The following is a 24757-nucleotide window of genomic DNA, read 5'->3' as shown; positions in this document are numbered from 1 at the left end:
TGGAGGTTATACAAGTTAAAGCATTGCCATGTCTACCATGATTATACTTTCCATCAAGATTGGCATCAGGGGTCAGCATGGGTAGGCAGCTAATGAGGACACAGGGACTTGGAAAGGCCCTTGCCACCACCAGCCTCCTCCTTGTTGTACTCCCCTTCGCCCACTTGGCCAGGCCCGCAGCGCCCATTTAAAAAGTTAACAATTTTTAAACTTACATTTTGAGTAGCAGCAATCTGAGCGAATCAGACACTGCCCTGGGGGCGGGGGGGAATGGCCAATGAGGGCATAGGGCAGTCTTTATATCACTCCTGTGTCCTCATTAGCTGAGTCTCTCCTAAAGGCAGGACCTGATAGGTTCAGATTGCTGCTACTTAGAATGTAAGTAAAAATAATAATAATTAAAACTGCACGCAGGTGCTGTGCACTTTGCCACTGGGGCTGGCCAGAGCAGCAAGAGGAGCCGCTGTCTCACCACCAGGTAAAAAACCCCCAGGGCTGGTGGGCAGGGGGCTTTGTCAGCAGCGGGGGCAGGTGAGGAGCTGGGGCAGCAGGCAGGCTGTGGTGGGTGGGTGGATGAGGGCCTGTGGCAGGGGGGCATTCTGGGGTGGGAGTGGCTGTGCAGGTGCAGGCTGTAGTGATGGGTAGGTGTGAGCTTTGGCACTGGCAGGTGGGTGGATGGGTCAGTGGGCAAGCAAGGGGCTGGAGCGGGTGGGGGGGTCTTCAGTGGTGGCAGGCTTTGCTGTTGGGGGTGGTGCCAGGGGTGTTGCTAGGTTCTTAAAAGATCCGGGGCACAGGCCCATAACACAAATTTGCATATATACACACGAATCTAAGCACACATCTAATATATATGTGAGTGTGTGAGTGTGTGTGTGGTATGTGCATGCAGTGTGCTTGCGTGTGTGTATAGATTAAAAAGGTAAAGGTGTCCCCAGCCAGTCGTGTCCGACTCAAGGGTGTGGTGCTCATCTCCATTTCTAAGCTGAAGAGCCAGCGCTGTCCGAAGATGCTTCCGTGGTCATGTGGCCAGCATGACTGAACACCGAGGTGCATGGAACGCTGTTACCTTTCCTGCCGAAGCGGTACCTATTTATCTACTTGCAATTTCTTGCTTTCGAACTGCTAGTTTGGCAGGAGCTAGGACTGAAGATGGGAGCTCACTCCGTCACACGGCACTTGGGTCTCAAACTGCTGTCCTGCTGACCTTCCGCTCTGCAGCTCAGCATCTTAACCACTAAGCCACCGCGGCCCTATAGATTACATACATACATAAGTGAGCACTGACCCCCCCACCCCACCCCACCCCACCCCAACTCAGACTCTGATTCACCGTTTTGGAAAACATCCCACTTCTGCTCTGGCCAGTTTGTAGTCGGACCACTTCAGCTCAGCACCAAACCTGAGTCAAGGTTTGGAAAAATGAATCTTTATGCTTCCTGTTGACTACCATGGTAAATTAGAAATAAACTGTAACTTTTTTCTCTTGGTCAGAAGAGGATGATAATTTCAGGCGTAGTAGCCCCCTAGAAGGGGATTAGACCTGCCCAATGTCAGAAAAATAGGTGCAAGGTTTGTATTTTGATTTTCTTGAAAGTGAACTGCCAATAACATTTTAATTCCTTGGAAGAATTACATAAAAATTTCAGGATTCATTGCCCCATCAGAGGAGATCCTGTCTGCCAAATTTCAGAATGCTAGCCACAAGGGGTTTTGTGCAAGGGTGACCTTGACATTTTGAGGTCTCCAAAAGAGGATGTACTTATCTCCCTATATTCCTTGTGGACCATTGTTCTGAAAATTACAGACAGCTTACAGTTGTCCCTAAGTAAGAAACCAGCAAAGTTACAGAAGGATAGGTGCAGGAGTTCATGTGGGAGTTCTCCAATTTGGGGGAGGGAGTGATTTGCTTTCCCATTCAACCCTTCCCCAATAGGGTCAAGAAGCAACAGTAAGAACCAGACATGGAACAACCGATTGGTTCAAAATTGGGAAAGGAGTACGACAAGGCTGCATATTGTCACCCTGCTTATTTAACTTATACGCAGAGTACATCATGAGAAATGCCGGGTTGGATGAATCAGAGGTCGGAATTAAGATTGCTGGGAGAATTATCAATAACCTCCGATATGCAGACGATACCACCCTAATGGCAGAAAGCGAAGAGGATCTCAAGAGCCTCTTGTTGAGGGTGAAAGAGGAGAGTGCAAAAGCTGGTTTGAAACTCAACATTAAAAAAACGAAGATCATGGCATCTGGCCCTATCACTTCCTGGCATATAGAAGGGGAAGAAATGGAAGCAGTGACAGATTTTACTTTCTTGGGCTCCAAGATCACCGCAGGCGGTGACTGTAGCCATGAAATTAAAAGACGCTTGCTCCTTGGGAGGAAAGCTATGGCACACCTAGACAGCATAGTAAGAAGCAGAGACATCACCTTGCCGACAAAGGTCCGTCTAATCAAAGCTATGGTTTTCCCAGTAGTAATGTATGGCTGTGAGAGCTGGACTATAAGGAAGGCTGAGCGCCGAAGAATTGATGCTTTCGAACTGTGGTGCTGGAGAAGACTCTTACGAGTCCCCTGGACTGCAAGGAGGTCAAATCAGTCAATCCTAAAGGAAATCAACCCTGAGTGCTCACTGGAAGGACAGATACTGAAGCTGAAGCTCCAATATTTTGGCCACCTAATGCGAAGTGAAAACTCTCTGGAAAAGACCCTGATGCTGGGAAAGACTGAAGGCAAAAGGAGAAGGGGACGGCAGAGGATGAGATGGCTAGATACCATCACCGATGCAATGAATATGAACTTGAGCACGCTCCGGGAGAGAGAGCAGGACAAGAAGGCCTGACGTGCTATGGTCCATGGGGTCACGAAGAGTCGGACACGACTGAACGACTGAACAACAACAACAAATTTGTATGAAAATGCACAGGTCATTTTAGGTGTCCTCCAGGCAAGAAACCTGCAAAGTTTCTGAAGGATATACAAGCATTCTAATTTAGAATTACTAGAATTTATTTACATTTCACCAATGTTAGCAGCTTGGGAACATGGGTGGGAAGGTGCTATCGCACTCACGTCCTGCTTGTGGGTTTCCTATGGACATCTGGTTGGCCACTGTGTGAACACAATGCTGGGCTAGATGAAGCTTGGTCTGATGCAGCACAGCTCTTCTCATGTTCTTAAATATAGAGTGCCTCTGAGCATGTGCAGAATGTTTTTCTTTAACCACTGAGCACTTACATTCTCCCCCTACCAATTCTATTCCCCTCCATGCAACCATCCCTCCTCATCCTACCATCCTCCAGCAACTCTTCATAAAAACAGATGTCTTGTTTTGTGCAACTCCTCTCTACCTCCTCCTTGTTATGCACAAGCTCTCATTGTATCTTCCTCCCCATAACTACATTTGTGCCAAGTCTTCACCAGGATTCAGCCAATGAGTCTGTTTTCAAAACTAGGGCTAAGTACTAAGCAAGTACTAAGTGCCTTTCCCTCACCACTGAAGCTAGAGTTCATGCAAAAAACAACAACCCCAAACCCACAAATGACAAAACATGCATGGGGCTGAGATGAAAGGGTAGTCAGTTCATTAGACGGAATTGGATAGGCACTGTATAAAGTTTGCAGTAACATGCTCACTACTCAGGACTTATTTCTGAGTAAACATGCAGAACATCAAGGTGCAGACCTCCCTGCAAAAGTAACTCAGGCTGGAATCCTATGCACACTTTCCTGAGGGTCAGTAGGCATACATAGGATTGCATAAATTAGCAATATTTATCTCCCCTCCACTTAAAAAACAAACCAAAAACTTCTCTTTTTTAAATTAAAGCTTTCTGTTCAGGGGAATATAGGAAGCTGCCTTATACTGAGTCAGACCCTGGGTCCATCTAGCCCAGGATTGTTGACACTGACTGGGAGCAGCAGCTTTCCAGGGTTTCAGGCCAGATTCTTTCCTTGTCCTACCTGGAGTAGGGATGGCGGAGAATTTCTCCACGAATCTCCGGGAGGCTGAATGCCAACGCATTCGGCCCCCTGAAATTGGTGGGGAAATTCTCCGACTGGCCCCCGCCCGCCCCCCGGGATGGGACTTACCGTGGCCGAATGGCCCTCTTGGCGGCGGGTGCTAGCGGCGGTTTGGCGGCGGTTCGTCGGGGGCGGCGGCCGGTCTCCCGACCGGCTGCCGCCACTACCATTGCAAAAAAAAAAAAGTAAAACAAAAACAAAAACCACACCCGTGATAGGCTACGTAACGATTTACGTAGCCTATCACGGCTAGATTTCCAAAGTCAGCCGTGATAGGCTACGTAAATTGTCATGGAGCCTATCACAGGTGACTTTGAAAAAAAAAAAGCGCGTACGCAAATGGCGGCTCCCATGGGGACCACCATTTGTGTTCCTTATTTTGACACGTCTAGTCTACGTAAAGATTTACGTAGACTACGGCGAAAATAAGGGCAACGCAAATCGCGTTCCCTTATTTTTGCCGTAGTCTACGTAAATCTTTACGTAGACTAGACGTGTCAAAATAAGGAACACAAATGGCGGTCCCCATGGGAGCCGCCATTTGCGTACGCGCTTTTTTTTCCCCCCCCAAAGTCACCCGTGATAGGCTACGTGACGATTTACATAGCCTATCACGGCTGACTTTGGAAATCTAGCCGTGATAGGCTACGTAAATCGTTACGTAGCCTATCACGGGTGTGTGTATGTTTTTTTTTTTTACTTTTTTTTTCACAGCCGGGTAGATGGGGCGCTCCTACCTGGCCTGAATTTCGCCGGCGAGGGATGGGGCGCCTCCCCCCCCTCGCCTGAACTTCGGGGGGAGAACCGAAGTGCTTCCCCCCCCACCGCGAAGCAAGCTTCGAGAACAGGTAAGGGACTTTCGTCCATCCCTAACCTGGAGATGCTGGGGATTGAACCTGGGACCTTCTGCATGCCAAGCATGTGCTCTGCCACTGAGCTGCAGCCCTTCCTATTGCTGGATAATGGCAACGGACAAACAAAACAGCCCCAGATTTGTTTCTCTGCAACCATGTGAACCCACCCTTCTCAAAGACTTGAGTGAGGAGAAGGAGGAAAACCAACCCTCTTGCCTGTTAGTATAAAGTCAAATACAGTTCAGAACTTCTCTTGCTCTCCAAAGATAATTCTCTTTAAGAATTTCCCTAGATATGGTCTGGGTGGAATAAAGAAGGAAGAGAGAGAGAGAGAGAGAGAGAGAGAGAGAGAAAGAAAGAAAGAAAGAACGAACAGGATAGGGAAGGGAAGGGAAGGGAAGGGAAGGGAAGGGGAAAAGAAGAATGGTGACTGGAAATGTGTGCGGGGGTGGGGGGTAGAGTGAATTCCCTAAGCCAAGTGGCTCCTTTCAGAGAGGTAGTACTTCAGAGAAATTTAGGAGGCTGTGGAGGGGTTGTAAGGCTTGCATGTACTTAAATGAACTTTATGAGGTGAGGTGGTTGAGGGCTTTTTTTTAGCTTTTTAAAACTGTTGAACCTATTTAAAAGCTCCAGCAGTTTCTTGATCATGACGCCACATAGTCCTAACCCTCCCTTTGGCATTATTTGAGTCCTACAGCTATTTAGGAGAAATTAAAGTCGAGGGGGAGAAAGAAGTTTGTGGAGGCTGATTGGCTCCTTTGCTCTATTGAAGCTACTAAACTTCTGCAGAAGCCAAAGGTTCCACTTTGGGGCAGTAAAATCAGATGCTGTGTGAAATACCAGTATTTTACATGGAGCTCTTTCTTCCCTTCCTTCTCCCTCTTCAAAATTTCATTGTAGGCAAGCTTCAAACAGTGGGCATGTAAGCGAAGAAAAGAAAAGTAGGGGGAGAGAGATTTTTTGCACCTCAAAAAAAACCTACACCAGAGATTAGGGATAGTGACCTCCTAATGGTCACATTAAACACCTTCTGATTAGGGTCGCTAATCCCCTGGGTGACTTGACAGTTTTTACTTTTCGTTTTAGACTTTGAGAAAAGGAAACTTTACGAATAACTAGCACAAAAGCCACTGGAACTAACTGTCTGAAATTTGGTAGGTTCAGTGAGTTCCATAGGGCCTGCTAGGTCCCCAAATTCCATGAATTTATGTGGAAGCACAAAAAAAATATCGATCTTTACTTTGACAGATTTTCTTGGAAAAAGCAAATTTTACCTATGGCTAGCATAAAGGCCACTATACCTAACTGCCTGAAATTTGGCAGGTTCCATCAGCTCTATGGGGGCTACCAAGCCCCCAAATTCCATATATTTATCATACAAACTAAAGAAGATGTGGCTTTTTTTGTTTTCCAATGCAAGTCAATGGGAAAATGTAAAAAAATGGCAATTAGGACAGATCCAGGGCACAGCTCAAAAAAGATCTGGAGCCTATGCCAAGGGGTTAATGACACCCCTGGCCAGGGGCCTTTGGCAGCACTGTACCAAGGGCCCAGTGAAGTCTGGCCCTGGCTCTGCATTCCATCAAAGCAACAGAGTTTTAGGGCAGTGGCAACAGTTTATCTTTCTGAATTATGTTGTCAGAAGAAATATGTATTACTCATCTTTTAAACCTGGACAATACTTCATTTTTGCAAATCTGAATTTTCCATGCATGCTGCATGCATGATATGGAACCATGTCTTGAAGTCAGGCAGTACAATGATCAAGGAACAGCAACTCTGCTCACGGGATCAGCATTCACACTGAAGAACCTAATTTCTCAGCACTGTTCAGTAATTCTTCTACAACCTATTCAGTTTTGCATTGTCCCGTCTCCGCTGCCCACAAAATGAGTAATACATACTTTCCTATGAGAAATAAAAGTCAAACTCTGAGAAAATGGAACAGGGAGCTCAGAGTGAATACCACCAAAGATTTGGAGACTATACCCAATTCAGATGTAATGACAAATTGTGATTGTTATGTGCACGAGCTATGGCAAGCCTCTGGCTCATGTGATTCCCCCCCTCCCTCTCTCCTTCACACACATGGGAGGCAATTTTTTTTAATTTAAAATATTTCTAGGCTGACTTTCAGGGCTTTTAAAACTTCCAGTCATCATTTGTAACAAACTGCAGTTTTGTGTTTCATATGAATGTGGGAAAATGTGACTTGTGTACAAACCACTGTTAATTAACAAATCAGGATTTCAAAACACAGTTTGATCCTGGTTTGATATCCTGGTTTGTTAGCTAACTATGGTTTGTTCAAACCACAGTTTCTCATATTCAGGTAAAACACTCACAAAACGGCAATTTGTTACAAGCCATGACCAATCTCTAAAAATGTCTTCCCTATGTGTGTGAATGGAGCACATTAAGCCCAAGGTTTGCCATACATAGCGTATACATGTAACAACAAACTGTGCTTTGTTATTTCTGAATCAAATCTGTGGCTCCTTCTAATTTGAATACTGAAAGGCCAACTAAAGTGTATAAAGTGATTTAAAGTCCATAATATGGGGGCAGATGTTTTGAGGCAGCCCAAGCCGCATTTTAAAAAAGTAAATACTATTTAACGGCTTTCTCCTTTTTCATCCAGGAGTAACCTCAAATATACAAACAGATCTTATAATGGGAACATGGCATTAAGTCCCAGAAATAATTCCAGTACCCAAACAGAAATGTGAGCAAATTTTATATAAATCTATCTTTCCAAAAAGCCAGTAAGATAGATGGCAGAGAAACTCACAAAAGAATGATGTGCAAGAGCATTCCCATATAATAAAAGCAGTCCTTGTGATTGAATAACAAAGGTAAGTCCAAGAAAAATGGCAATTCATTTCATGCAAAACAAGGCTCTTCAGACCGAAGGTGGTTTTATTTTACCTCACAAAGGAGTAAATCAATTATGTGGAAGACCATGCAGAGTGGGAACTTGGCAGTGAAGAGTGTGAGAAACCACTGGGATGCGTACATATGAGCTTCCAAGTTCTGTTCCAAGAAATGGTTATACAAATCAGGCAGCTGCTCCTAGGACAAGAGATGAAAGAGAAAGATGAATATAACTTCTGCTTTCTGATATATTAATATAAGATTTATTTCTATCCAGGCTTCTTATAATAAAATATTCAGTTTCCAAATGCCAGCATGCCAATGTACATTTTAGACAGATAAAAATAAAACTTGCTTACCTATGATTAATACTTAGTAAAATGTCCTGATCCATTTGAAGAGAAAAGTGAGTTTTCTTTACCTGAATTCTTCCCCAGTCAATGCTTCCTCATCAGTTCAAATTACCTGCATTCATTAACCCTCTCTGTCTGACTTAAATTTGTATAGGAATTGAGGGTAATGCATACTTAACTACAAGTTGCATCAAAAAGCATGACACAAAGCACGCTCTAAGCGGTACCACCTACTTTATATTAATAGATGTGTCTCAATGCATTGCTTTCCATATCCTACTGATATATCTGTAGATATCCTCTTTATACCAAAGAAAACTTAAAGGTGTCTCATTTAGAGAGGAAGAAGTTAGTAAATAATACTGATAACACAATATTTCAATACCGAGTGTGCAGGCAACCTTTGGTATAAAACAGATGCAGGTTTAGAATCTTCCAATAAATGCAATGATACCAATAGTAGTTCTTTAAGTAATGGCCACTTCACACATGATGTACACACATTATGTGTCACAAGAAATACACATTTATCACCACATATATCAGTTCTCAAGACAGCTGAGAACTCTACAGCACATGTACCTGTAGTAGTAAAGGTTTATTGCCCCCCCCATCTTAGCTTACCTTTTTTTTTTTTTCTAAAATAGCAATAAATTCGTGATCCTGGCCCTACCTGCATAAGTTTCTCCAACTGGTAAAATTTGCTGCGAAGATCTTCTAAGTTGTTTTTATAGAGGTCTCGCAGGCCATAGTCATACATGATCTTCACCAGCACACAGAATGCTTGTTCTTCAGGCATCTGCATGGAGATGATTGAAAAGAACAAAATGAGGCCGTCATCTTGGTCCTAGAACACCTTCTGCAGAGAAGATTATAGGCAACAAGAGTACAAAAAACCATAATCAAATATTGTATTTAGAACTCGTCTGCTGGAAATGGGAATTTACTTTTCCTTTCAAGCAGGACACATTCTATGTCCTATACATTACAGGCTACCCAGCCCATGCACCTGCCATTTTTACAGCACTAGTGATGATGCTGAAACTCAATAATGTGTGGCTAGCAATGCAATTTTTCCTAGCTGACAATATGCAGATGTATGCCCCTAAAAATGGCCTCCTGATTACAATTTAAAACTGAGATTATTACAAACTTAGGTGCCTATTTTGCCCCTCTGTGTCTGCATTCCTCAAACTAGGGACTAAATAAGTAGCTGTCTTGTTGGCAGTTGGTTGTGCACAGGACCAGCCCAAGACATTTGGCTGCCTAAGGCAAAGGACCAGATGGCACTCCTTTCCCAGAAGGCAGCTGGACTGGTGCTGAATTTTACTTCTAGACTGGCTATGGGATAGTATCCTCCACTACACCTGAGGCAGCAGACTAGTTTATGGGGGCAGGACAGGTTATGTGACATACTCAGCTGTGTCCTCCAACAGAGGGGAACAGCCAGGGAGTTCAGGAAGAACTACTGGAAGGCTGCCATTTCTGCTCCCCAGCATCTGCCACCTGAGGCAATCACCTCACTCTGCCTAATGGTAGGGCCAGCCCTAAGTGTGCATGTTTTCTCAATGCTGACATTCACCTGAACTTTTAAAATTGGGCATGTAATTTACAGACTACTGTGGCTCCTCACGTATGTTCCAAGGGCAGGGTATGGATCTTGTAAATGTGATATTTACAAAAGCAAATTGTGAGTCTGGCTGCTGGAAAAAACAAAAAGAACCCTTAATACTTGGAGAAAAAAAAAGAAACAAAAACCTTGCCTCAGGAACAACCAACCAACCAACCAATTCTTTAAATTTGTCAAACAAACCCATCAATTAAAGAAGTTGGCATTCTGACCAATGCAACAACCAATCATGCACAAAGGACTGTGGAAAAATTAAATTTAGCAATATGGCAAACGTAAAAATCCCAAAATTTGTTCCCTTTCACTTATACCATTCTAGAGAATTACACTTAACAGGCCTCATCGTGGCCATTCTTGCATACTTGCCTCATACTTGACTTGGTCAGACTTTCTCAAACTTTGATTCAACTATATAATTTATTGAGTACGAGGACAAGCCACCTATTTCCCTATAGTTTCAAATTTTTAAAATTATATATGTGTGCATGTGTGTGCGTGCACACACATATACACGCACTGGTGAGCAGCTGCACTATCCAAGGTGCTGAAAGGCGCTATCCAAGGTGCCAACCCCATTTTGGGGATAGGGTTTAACATCTTGGATAGCACCATTAGAGTTTTGGCTGGTGGTAACTAAAACCTTGAATGGAACTGGAGTCACCTGCTGCCACTGTAAATATAGCTATAGATATAGATATAACCTTTTTACTTTGGGGGATTTGCTGTTTGGTGGATTTTATTGTGTTTGGGTTGCTTGCTCCCCACTTCCCGTGTGCTCTTCTGTCCATTTCTTGCTGCACCTTCACACCTGCATGCAGCTTTCCATGCCAACATGCAGCATTCCACACCAGATCCTAAACTACAATTTCTAAGCTGCAGTGTGAGAATGATCACATGTCCCCAAAACAAAACAAAACTAACACAAGGTCGTAGAGGAGAGATCTCTTACATGGAGCTTTGGAGTTGGGCAGAACGGTTGTGAACAGAACTGGACTGTAGGCAATCTCTGGACTAACACTTTGCACCTAGATAAAATGGCTTTCTGGTGATGCCTCCCTACACGCACCTATACCCGTAACTAAAAGGCTATCATAATGGGAGCAAACACTGAAAAGCGAAGAGGATACTAGAGACAACTAATCACATCCTTAATTACTCCTCATCTACAACCTTTTTTTCTGGACAAAAGCAAACTATATCTACTCTCAGAAGCGGCATTAAGTAAAGACGATTAACAGGAAAGGGAAACCTAATATTAGAAATATTTAAGATATGAGAAGTATAAACCTTTTCAATGCTTTGGCTCATTAAGCAAAAACATTGGTTTTATAATGTACTCACATGGAGCAGAAGAACAGCTGCAAGAAAAGAATGACCCTGACAATAACCAATTTCTTCGTCATATACTGAATATGCCTGGAATAAAAAGGCAAGTTTGATTACAACAGTGAATATTAAATTCTCTGCTCACAATTCAGGCGATGGTACAGGTAGATCCATGGGTCTTTGATTTGCCTGTCTTGAGCAGTGCCACACACAACACAAACACAACTGGCATATCATAAACTGCTTTTGAAACTCAGAAGCATTTCAGAGGTCATTTGGCATAAGTCTACTGTTCTAAAAAAAAAGCCAAAAAGCCAACTGTATGCACCCCAAACACTCTGGCTCTTGTCTAATAGCACAGTATAATTAAAGCAGCTTAAAAACATACAGTTTTGTCATGAAGGCATTGACTAGAGCTAGACACAGACACATATATATCCAGGGGCATCAGGCTTTCTCTCCCTTCTAGGAGATGGAATACAGCTTCTCCTAAAGCACGGCAAAAAGTCTATAAACCCATTCTGACCAGAGCCATGATAGCAAAGAAAAACGGTATGGATGTATGTTAGGCAGCAAAACAATGCACAGCTCTGAAAATATTACATCTGTCTTTAGCCTGTCACTGGCACTGACAATCATTGCCCTCAGCAACATCACCGTCTGTTAAATTACACAAGTGCCATCACTGGAGATGAAATGTGCCAATTTACACCAGATTGTACCCTTTGTGATACAAGCATGACACTTAGTGGAAGTGTGCCTGACAACATTACAAACCATCTCAGATCTGGAGCCAACACAAAGTTTGAATAGCATTGGTTATTTTTCAACATGGCTGCTGGAAGACAAATGTGATACATCATTCCATGAAAAACACATGAATACTTTAATTCTCATTAAACTTTATGTACTACAGTTTACAGGAATGCACATACATACCTTGAGAACAATGTTCTATGCAAGGGAATAGCTCATTCAGCATAAAATGTGTACAATATATGGACATGGAAGTTGCTGCTGGGCCAAAATTTGCCAAACTTAACTAAATTGTAATACACTGAGTTACAACTTTATCCAACAGAATGTTGTTACTTAATAATACTTAGTAGACCAAACCACAATAAACACCAGCAATCATGCATCCAGTTTATAAATGTATATGTTTTTTAAAAGAGATATTAACATGTGAAATGTTCTGGCATAGAAGGCCAGCTTCAGTAAGTGACTGAAGCTGGTGTTCTGTGCCAAAATGTTTCACATTTTAAAATCTGTTTGTTTAGTTAATTCAGTCATCATTATACTGACATAATGCAACATACAGTAGTCCATTTTTGGTGCATTCATATTTCACTGACCCATACACATTCTGCAAGTCACACTGAGAGGTCCTCTTGCAATCACAGTGTAGGAGTTTGATACAGAAGGGTGTTGTTTCCAGGAGAATTGTCCATAAAGGTTGCCATATTTGGTTCCAAGATGCAGTTGTTTTAGCTTAGTAAATGTCAGGAGCGCCCTAGCAGCCTCTTTCAGTCTACTCTAATAGCCAACTCAAGACACAGACAAAAGGATTCTTTTCAAGGCTTTAATCCTTTTACAGCTTAATGACTCTTTCAGATGCTAATCACCAGCGACTAAGCAATGAACAGCAGAGTAGCCTATGTTCCGGGTTAGGCAGTTGGTCCCCATTTGAAGGAGAATCACGGGAAGACCCTGAACTTATGGGCTAGGGAGAGTTCCTCCTTCTTTCCCTTGGGTCCACAGGACGCGACCATTGCTTGCGTGCCAAACGGGCGCTATGCCTCCTCTCCGTGCCCTCCATCGCTCGTCCCTCCCTGCATCTGTGTCGAGCATCTAGCAAGTCCCCCTCCCATACTCTCTCACTGCCTGGGTCACTATCTATCTCAGGAATGCTGGCAGGAGGAATCTCTGCCAGCTGCTGTGTCTGTGAGGGATGAGCGGGCTCCTCTCCCACGGATTGCTGTTCCTCCTCAGAATCAGAACTGCTCTGGGGTTCTATGGGCTCAGTTTCCACCCTGACATCATCCCCGCTCCCACGAGGCCCCCCCTCGTGCTCCTCCCCTGGGGCCCCGGGTTTGTGGGGGTACAGCTGGTGGAAGCGCCTCAGCAGCAACGGAGCATGCACATTTTCCACGGGTTCCCAGGATCGCTCATCTGACCCGTACCCCTTCCAGTCCACCAGATATTGCAGGCGGCCGCGAGAAAGACGGGAGTCCAGAATCTCCGTGACCTCAAACTCTTCCTCCCCCTCCACCAGCACTGGCAGCAGGGGGGGGGGAGCTGACCGAGCGAAGAGGATCGCCAGAAACCAGGGGAGACAGCAAGCACCGATGAAAAACAGGATGGATCTTCATGGAGGGGGGGGGAGAGCCAGCCGAAAAGCAACAGGGTTACTCTAGGCCGTAATCTGGAAAGGCCCCGAGTGGTGAGGTGCGAGCTTCCTTGCGGGCGAGTGAGAGGGGAGGTATTGGGTGGACAACCAAACCCAGTCCCCCAATTGCAGAGATGGACCCGGCTGGTGATGCCGGTCTGCGGAGGCCTTGTAGGCTGCCTTGGCTTGCTCGAGGGAGTCCCGTAAGAGGTGGTGCACCGCTCGCAACTCCTCTAAAAAGTCATGGGCCGCCGGCACCAAAGAGGGAGCTAGGGTGGACGGGAACGTCTTGGGGTGGTAACCAAAATTGGCAAAAAATGGAGTTTGGCAGGTGGAAGCATGGCAGGCATTATTATAAGCAAATTCTGTGAGAGGCAGCAAGGAAAACCAGACATCTTGCTGGTAATTGACATAACAGCGCAAATATTGCTCCAAAGTCGCATTGGTGCGCTCGGTCTGTGGATGGTGGGTGGAGGAAAGACGGAGCGTCACATGGAGAAGCCCAAGTAGCTCCCTCCAGAAATGGGCAGTGAATTGGGCCCCCCTATCCGAAATGAGACCCTCGGGCCATCCGTGGAGCTGGAAAACATGCGCCAAGAACAGTTCTGCCGTCTCCCTGGCTGTGGGCAACCCAGAGCAGGGGATGAAATGGGCCATCTTAGAAAACAAATCCACCACCACCAGAATGGTGGTCTTACCGTGTGAGGGAGGCAAGTCAGTGATGAAGTCAAGGGAGAGCAGTTTCCAAGGTCCTGAGGGGGTAGGCAGGGGGTGAAGCAAGCCTGTGGGCTTGCCTGAGGGGGCCTTCGCCCACTGGCAGGTTGGGCAGGAGGCGACATAGGTCTTGACGTCCCGACACATACGAGGCCACCAAAAATCCCACGTCACTCCGTGCAGGGTCTTGGTGACGCCAAAATGCCCAGCGGTGGGGGAGTCGTGGCACTGATGGAGGACCTTCTCGCGGAGAGGTCTAGAAGGCACATAGACCCGACCGGAATGGTAAAGCAGGCCACCTCGCAAAGAGAAGGGGGTAGAGTGGGGGGGCAGAGGCTAGCCCCAATTCCTTCACTGTTGTGCGGACAAAAGTATCCTGAGCCTGTGCAGAGTGAAGGAGCCCCTCCAAAGAGTGAGGTACCTCAGCTGCCGCCAGGCTCTGGGGGGGGGAGAATCAGAGGGGGGGCAATTTCTCTCACCCCCTGGCTGGAGGTCTGGCTTACGAGAAAGAGCATCTGCTTGTAGGTTGTCGGAGGCCTTCACATGGCAAATCTTAAGGTGGAACTGGGGGAAAAAAAGCAACCACCTAATCTGCCTCTGGTTTAAGGCACTGGCTGTCTGAAGATGTTCCAGGTTGCGATGGTCGGTTCTAACTTCGACTGGGTGCTGTGCCAGGTCTCCAAAGCGGACTTGATGGCCAACAGTTCCTTCTCCCAGATGGTATAATTCCTCTCAGACATGTTCAGCTTCCTGGAGTGGTAGGCGCAGGGTTGCAACCCGCTGCCCACCCGATCAGGCTGAAAAAGCACCGCCCCCACTGCAAAGTCAGAGGCATCAGTTTGCACTACAAAAGGCTCCCTTGGGTCGGGATGTAACACGATCGGCTCAGAACTAAAAAGCTTCTTAAGTTCCTTGAAAGCCTGTTGGGCAGATGCCGTCCAATGAAAAGGAAATTTCCTGCCCTTAGGGAGGTCCATGAGAGGAGATGTCAGCCGAGCAAAGCTGGGCAGGAACTTTCTGTAAAAATTTGCAAACTCCAGAAAATGTTGCAAGTCCTTCTTGGTGGATGGAGCCTGCCAGGAGAGGACAGCCTGGACCTTTGTAGGATCCATCCTGATACCATCAGCTGAGATAATGTAGCTGAGATAGTCCAAAGAGGTTAGGTCAGACGCACATTTCTCCAGCTTGGCATACAGATTGTGCTCACGGAGGTGCTGGAGGATGGCGGAGACATGGTGCTGATGGGCGTGGGGGTCCTCAGAAAATGTAAGTAAATCATCGAGATACACAATGAGGAAAGTGTCCAAATAGTTCCGGAAGATGGCATTCATAAAACGTGAAAACGTGTGGAGGGGGCGTGGGGGGGGAGGGGCGAATGAAGCCACATCTGAGGTTTGTGTCCAAAAACTCCCGCAGAGCTCGAAGTTCCGGCTCCGACATCGAATAGAGCCGGCCAGCGGGGATGGCCGCCCCAAGAATGAGGTTAATAGCACAGTCAAAAGGGCGGTGGGGGGAAGCTGGTCGGCCTCCTTGTCGGAAACATCCCGAAAAGCCGCATACTTCTCTGGGAGGATCACGGTAGATGAAGAACTGCCAGAAGCAGACGAGGAGGGGGAGGAAAGGGTTAAGGCCTGGACTGGGACTGACGCCTCGTTCGGGAGGCAATGCTCCTGGCAACAGGGAGACTTGCTGAAGCCCCCAAGAAATCTGAGGGTTATGCTTAGAGAGCCAGGAAACACCCAGCATGACTGGGTATTGGAGAACCTTGGCCAAGTGAAACTAAATCTGCTCAACGTGGGACTGGGCGCGCAGAGAGAGTGGAACTGTAATCCGAGTCACCGCACCCAAAGAAAGAGGACGCCCATCGATGGTCTCCACTGCCAAGGGGGCAGGAAGGGGCAGGGTAGGAATCTTGTGGAAGGACAGCGAACGTTTCATCCATGAAACTGGTCATAGCCCCAGAGTCCACTAAAGCTAGGGCCTCCACCCCACCCCACTGGGAGGAGTGGAGGTGAACATGCAATAGCAGATGGGAGGGTGGGGGGTTGCGGAAGGCACCCACCTGGTGTGGAACCAACCCCCACATTGGAGACCCCTAACAGGCTTGGGGGGCAGCCTAGTCAGGCCTGGGGACGAGGAGGAGGAGGAGGAGGAAGGAGAGGAGGGGGAGGCAGTTTGGCTGTGGATCTAGCGAAGCAGGTTTTGGCGAAATGTCCCAGCTTCCCACACCGAAAACATCGGCGCTCCGTACACTGCCGCTCTAGTTGCTCCGGCAGCAGCGGGACTCAGGTAGCTCCCAGCTGCATCGGGGTCTCCTCCGCCCCACTGCAGGGGTGGGGGGTGGGGGAGGGGGCAGGAAACGTGGCGGAATGGGAGGAGGGAAATCTTGGCCCCCTGCGCCCCGCCGGGTCTGCCGGCGCCCCTCCAGCTGACTATCTATCTGCAGGCAGGTCTGGATGGGGTCCTCCAAAGTAGGCGGGCTAGGCGTGCGCACCAACTCATCCAAGATCTCGTCGTTCAAACCGTCCAAAAACTGAGCCACCAGTGCGGCATCATTCCACTGTAAATCCTGCATCAGCAAGCGAAAAGTTGTCGCGTAGCTGGAAACTGAGTCCTTGCCCTGCCTGAGGCGGCAAATCTCCCAAGAAGCCACCTGCGTGCGCAGGGGGTTACCAAAAATAAGGCGCATCGCTGTCATGAAACCTTGATAGTCCCCGAGCAGGGGGTCATTAGCGAGAAAAGTCCCAAAGCCCATTTAGCTGCCACGCCTGAAAGTAGGTTAATGATGAAGCCCACATGAACCTGTTCTGTTAGGAAATCCTCAGGTCATAGGTGCGTGTACAGCTCCAATTGGGCCGGAAAATCTGAAAAAGTCCTTTCTCACCAGAAAACTTCTCTGGCAAAGCCACTGGGCACTTGCAGCAGGGGGGAATCGGAGGTGGTGAGGGCTGAACGGCAGCTTGCAGATTCTGTACAGCAGTCGTCAGTTGAGCCACTTGATCACGGAGAGCCTGGTTCTCTTGTGCCAGAGCTTGCACCGCCGGGTCCCTGGCAAACTCCATCAGCAGCAGGAGAAGAGAGAGAAAAAAAAAGAGGAATGGGGACCAAGCTGTCAGGAGCGCCCTAGCGGCCTCTTTCAGTCTACTCCAATAGCCAACTCAAGACACTGACAAAGGGATTCTTTTCAAGGCTTTAATCCTTTTACAACTTAATGACTCTTTCAGATGCTAATCACCAGCGACTAAGCAATGAACAGCAGAGTAGCCTATGCTCCGGGTTAGGCAGTTGGTCCCCGTTTGAAGGAGAATCACTTGCAGACCCTGAACTTATGGGCTAGGGAGAGATCCTCCCTCTTTCCCTTGGGTCCATGAGATGCGACTGTTGCTCGCACACCAAACAGGTGCTACGCCTCCTTTCCGCACCCTCCATCACTCGTCGCTCCCTGCGTCTGCGTCGAGCGTCTAGCAAGCCCCCCTCCTGCACTCTCTCACTGCCAGGGTCAATATCTATCTCAGGAATGCTGGCAGGAGGAATCTCTGCCAGCTGCTGTGCCTATGAGGGATGAGCGGGCTCCTCTCCCATGAATTGCTGTTCCTCCTCAGAATCAGAACTGCTCTGGGGTTCAATGGGCTCAGATTCCGCCCTGACAGTAAAGGAGGAATAGGCTGGTTCTCAAGCTTGAAAAAATTGTCTGCCTTACCTTTGCATGACTCAAGAAACACATAGAGACTGCTGAATAAACTGCAGTTAGCCTTTCAACTGTTCATGTGTAACTTGGATGTTGCTTGATGTTTTGCTGAAGGGCAGCTAAATAGCAGATGTTGATTTCTCTTAACATAATGGTAATGTGTACTCTTCCAGTCTTTCTCTGATGAAAAAGTTGTATTGCTTTCTTCCTAAGCCCTCAATGTCTGCACAGTAGCAACAAGAAATTCTGGAGAAGTATCTCTTTGCTCAAGAAAATCATCACTTTCTTCATGGTCTGAATTCCCAATCTGCTCTACGGTTACAACAAGGTTCCACACATCGTTTGCAAATGACTTCTGAAAACTTTTTGTTTGCTCATGATGTGCACTAATTTTTTTAAGTTGCTCACTTCCCCACAATGCCTTTAAATTCTTCCCATAGCCCTGCAACATCTGACACTGTCAGGGCCCAGCTTCAGCACTGCAGTGGGCCTTGTAGGTTATAGCTAAGATTTAATTCGAAGTAGCCTAGAAGGGCTTGGGCCTATTCAGCCTCTGCAATGTCAGAGTCTGTGTGAGCTTATCTCTGTCACTGTTCTCACAGCACAGCCAGGGGGACTCACCCGACTCCCTGTCCACCCGCTGGTTTAGCCTTGGCAGGCAAGGAGGCTAGAAGCTGTCCCTGAGAACCTGACTGAGGTGGGGTGGGGTCTGTGGAAGGGTCACCCACGTTGAAGCGTCACTGCTGGAGGGCTGAGCAGTGACGCCTTGTTTAGACAGGGGCCTTGCTGAAAGGCTAAAGGCCCTTCTCTGTCAAGGGATCCGGACGGGGTGTCTTACATTCACACCTTCCCTTTTAAGCTGATGCAAAGGCAAAGAGCCTTTGCTAGGAACATCTCATCTTCATTGCTCGAAGCCTTCTCTGATTGGATCCATCATCAACTGGGCTGTTGGAGGCACTCTACACATGGACTCTCTCTTAATTGGAACTCTGGACTGCGAAAGACTTGCCATGAAAAGTACTGTGAGGCTTTTCATAGACTTGAACTCTCATTGCTCTGGATTTTGCATGTCTTTGTTTGTCATCAGCTCAGCACACTTGCAGGCTCGGTTTGATCCACAACTTTTGGACTTTTCTCTTCCTAGATGCATGCAGTGTGGAGTTACCAATGCGAAAGCAGTGGCATGGAACTCCCTGCATGTCTGGGTTTACCCTTCCCTTGATCTTGATAGGCCTCAACCATGTAGCCTGGAGTTATCAACAAAAGATTCAAAGTTGGACTCTCTATGGGTGTGGTTTTGTTTAGGCCTTTCAAGAATTTATCACTTGATTGCCTGAGGGGTCATTCCAGGAATCATTCCCATTCCTTGTCTCAGGTTTGGAACCCCATGTAAGGATTGCCTGGGTTAGGTACACCAGGAATCTAAGAGTCCCTTCACTTGTGTTCAGAACCATGGAAATGGCAATGGGGAAACCACGTTAATGAGGATCTCAGTCACGGTAGTAGTGTTTAGCTTTAGACTGTTCTGGAATTACATAGGGCCTATAGCTACTGACCATCAGCTATATGATTTCTGAAGAGTGTAACCATTAAGCTTTTGCCGTGGGATTTCCTGCAATAAAGAAATCTCATTGATTTGGGTGTCTGGTGTCAGATTGGCTGAGCATGTGTGCTGGGGGGATCAGAAAACCTGACAGACACACCAATGATCCACTGACATAAAGCAGCCGGATTTGCAAAATCAGCAGCTGAAAAAAATATCAAACTGTGAAAGACACCTAACACAGAAATCCCTGAACATATTTCTTTGATATCTGGCAGGCTTCATTCACTCAGAAGTGGCTACAATATCTGCAAATTTCTTCTAATTATGTTAAAAGGTTTTTTAAAAGCTATAGTCAGTTGTTCATTTTCCCATGTTAGTCATGGGGAGACATACAGGGTCTTGGATTTCCCAAGTGAGGCTCTGCTTCAGACCCAAAGTGAAGTAGGTCATGCCCAAAGCAGACTGGAACTGAACCACCTGCTTTACAAAGTGGGATCCAAACCAAATCTTGTCTTTTGTGCACACCCCAATATGTTGATAAATTATTTTTATTCCAATTTGGCAGCCATTTTAAAAATGAACAAAAACCCATCAGAACTGATAGTGGCTCCACATCGGAAACTGTTAATGTCTAGAGCAAGGGTGGGGAACCTGTGGCACTCCAGATGTTGATGAATGACTACTTCCATCATCCCTCACCATTGCCTGGCTGGCTGGGATTGATGGGAATTAAAGTCCAATAATATCTGGAGGGCCAGAGGTTCCCCATCCCAGTACAGAACAGTCTTCCCCAACCTGGTGCCACCCAGGTGTGTGGGGCTTCTGCTCCCATCATACCCCGCCAGTCACCAGGTTGGGGAAGGCTGGTGTAGAAGGACGGATCTGACAATGTCTATGTCAGGACAGTCTACTTTCTCTCCCTTTCTAGCCTCTAGCTTTGCTGCGTCTCTGCCCTCTACCTCTTTGCCTTTCTATTTCCCCTTCTGAGACTCTAGCCTTGTTACGTCCTCTTTAGCTCAGTTTTGACTAGCTAGGCCCTGACAACAGCCATTATGTGACTAGCCACATCCACTGTGGGAGCCATTTTGCGGTGGTGGCAGTTTCTCAAATTCCCAATGTGCCCATAGGTCCAAAAAAGTTGGGAACCCCTGCTCTAGAATCACTGCAGAAGAGGCCCATTCACACAACATGCTGCTTTGCCAGTTTCTGAGTCTCTGTGGTAAGATACTTCTGTACGCATGTAGAATAATTCACACAGTGGAACTATTGCACTCATTTTGGAACATCGAGTTGCCTCCCTTTTGGGAGAAATGGATGTCTGAAAATCCAAAGCAACATCGACAAACTAAAAGATGCCTTGTTCCAGAGTAGCAGCTGTGTGAGTCTGCTGCATGAAAAAAAGAAGTCTTGTGATAGTCTCAAGATTAGCAAATTTATTTTGTTATTAGCTTCTGTGGCCCAGAGGTCGCTTCATCAGTTGCATCCAATGAAATCAAAGCATATGCCACAATAAATGTGTTAGTTTTGTGGTACCTTAAAGAATCTTTGCTGGTTAAGATACTTTATGGAGCAGCTGCATTACTATTATCCCTAATACATACCAAATTCATCAGTAGTAGAGAGAGGTCAGGGCCAAGGAAGAAAAAGTTAAGTTGAATAAAAATGCGGCAGGTATGTACATGTGTATGCACACAGTTAAATCTGAATGAGCAATTCAGTGTGGCAAAAAAAAAAAAGGAAGCTGCATGTAGGGTAGGGACTCTGGAAGGATGTGTAGTTGGCTGGTTAAAAGGCAGGGTTCTGGAGGCAAAGTCTACAAGGAGTCAAGAGGCAGAGGGTGAGGACGGCCCACAGTTTTGGAGATACTGCAGTGTGTCTACAGGCGGGATATGGATAACTATTTATTTATTATTTTACAATATTTATATATCACCTATTTTAAAAAAAATCCCAGAGCAGTTTACAGCAAATTATAAACCAATACATCATTATAATAGCACAACAACATTGAACGTGAGAACATGGAAATACTTATGACAAGTATTTTTTTAATACGGCACTTCTGTTCCTGCTTTTGCTTGGATACAGTTTTAACAATGTGAAATAATATTTTCCCACAGTGGACCTAAGATGACACTGGCAGCCAGAAAGAATAGTATTAACGAGAACTATTTTATTTCTTTGAGGAACAGGGGACTCATGAATAGTGCTGGAATATTTCCTCTGTTTGAACTGTGTTGCCCAGTGTCTTCAGCTATGGTTGAATGAAACAATATCCTTTTCACTAACACACCACCAGAACAAGGACCCTAAAGATTTGAGTGTCCTTGTTCCTTGGGCATTTCCTTTCTACCACCATATCACACAATAGTCTTCCTTCTGAAAATGCTATCACTATTCATAATTTTGCACAGATGATCATTTCTTCCACCGTTACAGCTCCACATAGAAGATAAGTTCTGAATATCTCAATATGGTATATAGCAAAGGAAAAAAAGTTCATCCTTTACTCATTTCAAGCAACCAGATAAGAAAGGAAATAATAACTTTTAAAGATCATGTGGTATAATGTAATCAAAACCATCTGGGTCTCTGAAGTACTCTCTCATAAGAAAAGCTATTTATATCTTTCCTTACATGCAGAGTAAAAAATTGGTCTAAAATGACAGAATTCATCTCTGGCCAACAAAACTATCACAGCTGCCAGCTTTTTCCTGACAACCCCTAAAATGAATTTAACTGACAGAAGTACCGACAGGAAAGTAAAAGGTGAATTGGAGTGGTCTTTGAAAGAAAGCTTCTGTACAATCACAGGAATGGGTATGGTGCTTAATTCCTACATGTGAAAGCAAAACAAGATATATGAAGGTGAACATTCATCCTCTCCACACAAAGACAGAAATGTCCCTTCAAGACGAAAGATAAATGAAATCTCTACATGGAAATAAAATGTTCCCTGCTAAATAATGGATGCACCTTCTATACTGCTGTTTTCCATGAGGTGTGTGCATGAATTTTCCTTCAAAAGCTCCACTGGCAAGACTATACCATGTAATTTTACCAAGATATTCAGGATGGCACGGGGAGAAGTTTAAAATGGCTTCCTCCTTGCCTGTTGAGATAATACATGGCAGATGAGTCATTTGCCAGCAAGCAAGATTTACTGTTACCGGTAATTCATCAAACTTTGGAGAGTGTTCCTGTTAGAGCTTCCAAGTGCAAAGGAGGAGCAATCTCGTTTGGTTTGGATTCTTCAATGCAGAACCTATACTGAAAAGGCACGTTATGTGGGGAAAATTTGGCCTCCTCCCAGATCAGGATATAGAACGTTCAAATAATATAATCATTAAGCACGTAAGGTCCTAGGGAAGATCACAGAAGCATATCATACTGGGATTAAAACCAAGGAGGTTCTACCAATTTTTTAAAGACAGCTGAGGCAACACGAGGTATCTACTTCTGAATCAGTGCTGCACAGAGTAGCTTAAGACTACGATCATATCTAAATTAATTCAAATACATGAACACAGGGTGATTGTTAAAAACTTTACAGAGTTCTAAAGATTGCCATGATTCACTGTCACATTGCTCTTGTGCCTTCAAGAATGTAATGAGCTTTCTTTTGAAAAAAGAGTTTCATAACATGTGCATTTTGCAACATTTGTAGGCATGTGTCCATCACAGCCTTCTCTTCATTACACTAATGATCTCTCAGTAGAATGAAAACTTCTGATGCAAAAGCTAATGAGCTTCACATTTCTGAAACAAACATTGCAGAGCAACTGCCTGCCAGTTTGACTCTGAAATCACAGAGGTTCAGTTCAGATGTCAAGTCAAACCATGGTTTTCTGCTAGCCTTAGTTTAGAACTCAAACCATGGTTTGACCTTCCCAACAGAAAACAAAGAACCATGGCTTATAACTTCTTAAAACTTGTTTGCTTTCATTTTCCACCCTCTTGTACTCATCTTCATGCATTCACTCTCATCTCCATGGTGAAGCAGCCTGTGCAGGCAGAGTGACATCCATAAGTAAAGTTTATCAATTCAATTAACACTTTAAACAATAGTTAGGCATGATTTCAGAACAGAACTACAGTAGTAAACTGTGGTAAATACCTGGAATCAGGACAGAAGTATCTGATATCGGTGTGCTAGGGGTAGGGTTTAATTCGTGAGAGGGCTCTCCCTTGGATTTGTACAGGTACGGAGGACATTATCACACCACAAATTAAGTATAGAGCCCTCACACATCAGGGACAGTAGGAAGGATATTCTGAAAAAAGAGTGGTGTTTCTTGACAGACTTAAGCCATAGCCTCTCCTTTTCTAGAAAGGAGCTTTGGGGTTTCAACTGTATAAATTTGCTTTCAAAGCCTCATATAATTAAAATATTAAAGTATAGCACATGCCAACATTATAGAAAATAAAGATGTCAGACTTAGTTTTAGTTTAAGATCTGTGAAGAGTCATCATTACATGCAACATGGAAACGCTAAACATAATAAGCTCTAAATGTCTGAATTAGGAAGAAATAGCTTTGTGACTGCACTGCTGGATCAAATTAAGAATGATAAAACTAGGAAATAATTCCAAGACATACTGGCTGATGGAGGCATTCTGACCCTGCAACAAACCCAGATGCCAGCTCTGTCCCCGTATCTACTCTGGCAACACTATTTCAGGACCTAATAATGTGACACACAACATCAAGGGTTCCTTCACCTGCTCATCTTCCAAGATGACATATGCCATCTTCTGTCAGCAATGCCCTACTGCATTCTAAATAGGACAAGCATGCCAATCTCTGTGCAAAAGAATAAATGGACAGAAATCTGACATCAGAAATGGCAATATTAAAAAATCTGTGAGAGAACATTTCAGCCTCCCAGGGCTGACCTGTTTCCAACCCCCCCATGTGTATATATACCTTCACAGCCACCAACTAAAGGAGGACAGAGAGAAAGAAGATGTGATAGAAGGAATGGGAGATGATCCCAACCTGGCTGAAGGCAGTTTTGCCTGGGCAACCTTGGCCAGCGCAACACCTCCTCCTCTCCTCATCCAGCACCTACAGCCGCCGTTAGCCAGTGGCTTCTCAGGGCAAAGTGAGCAAAAATACCTGAGCAAGCAGTTGCTTGAGCTGTGAGAAAAGCTAAGATGGAAGGAACTGAAGGTGTTTCTCTGTGCCTTGGCACGCTGTCCCTAGTGCCATGGAACTCTTTGTGCCAATGGAGCAGCTGTGCCTCTTCCTCCACTTCCAAAACAATAAGAAGGAAGAGAAGGGCAAAGCAGGTGCATCAGGAGCAAATGGGGAAGGGAAGTGGAAGGATGAAGGAGTACTGTTGCGCTGCTTCATC

At 45.6% G+C, this 24757-nt stretch overlaps 1 protein-coding gene across 5 annotated transcripts in view; it reads right to left on the bottom strand.

Moving 5' to 3' along the window:
- RABGAP1L (RAB GTPase activating protein 1 like) overlaps window positions 1-24757 on the bottom strand; it is a 280035-nt gene that overhangs the window by 93576 nt on the left and 161702 nt on the right. For all 5 annotated transcript variants that reach the window (XM_084851202.1, XM_084851207.1, XM_084851206.1 and 2 more), the window contains 3 exons: window positions 11079-11153; window positions 8781-8906; window positions 7809-7952 (listed from right to left, as the gene is read on the bottom strand). In XM_084851202.1, the coding sequence (XP_084707328.1) occupies window positions 7809-7952; window positions 8781-8906; window positions 11079-11153 (345 nt within the window). The remainder of the gene's footprint in view (window positions 1-7808; window positions 7953-8780; window positions 8907-11078; window positions 11154-24757) is intronic.

Source organism: Heloderma suspectum, chromosome 4, assembly GCF_057233095.1.
Source record: "Heloderma suspectum isolate Gila_16-S chromosome 4, 16-S_ref, whole genome shotgun sequence".
Classification (NCBI taxonomy): domain Eukaryota; kingdom Metazoa; phylum Chordata; class Lepidosauria; order Squamata; family Helodermatidae; genus Heloderma; species Heloderma suspectum.
This window is presented reverse-complemented; position numbering and strand designations above follow the sequence as displayed.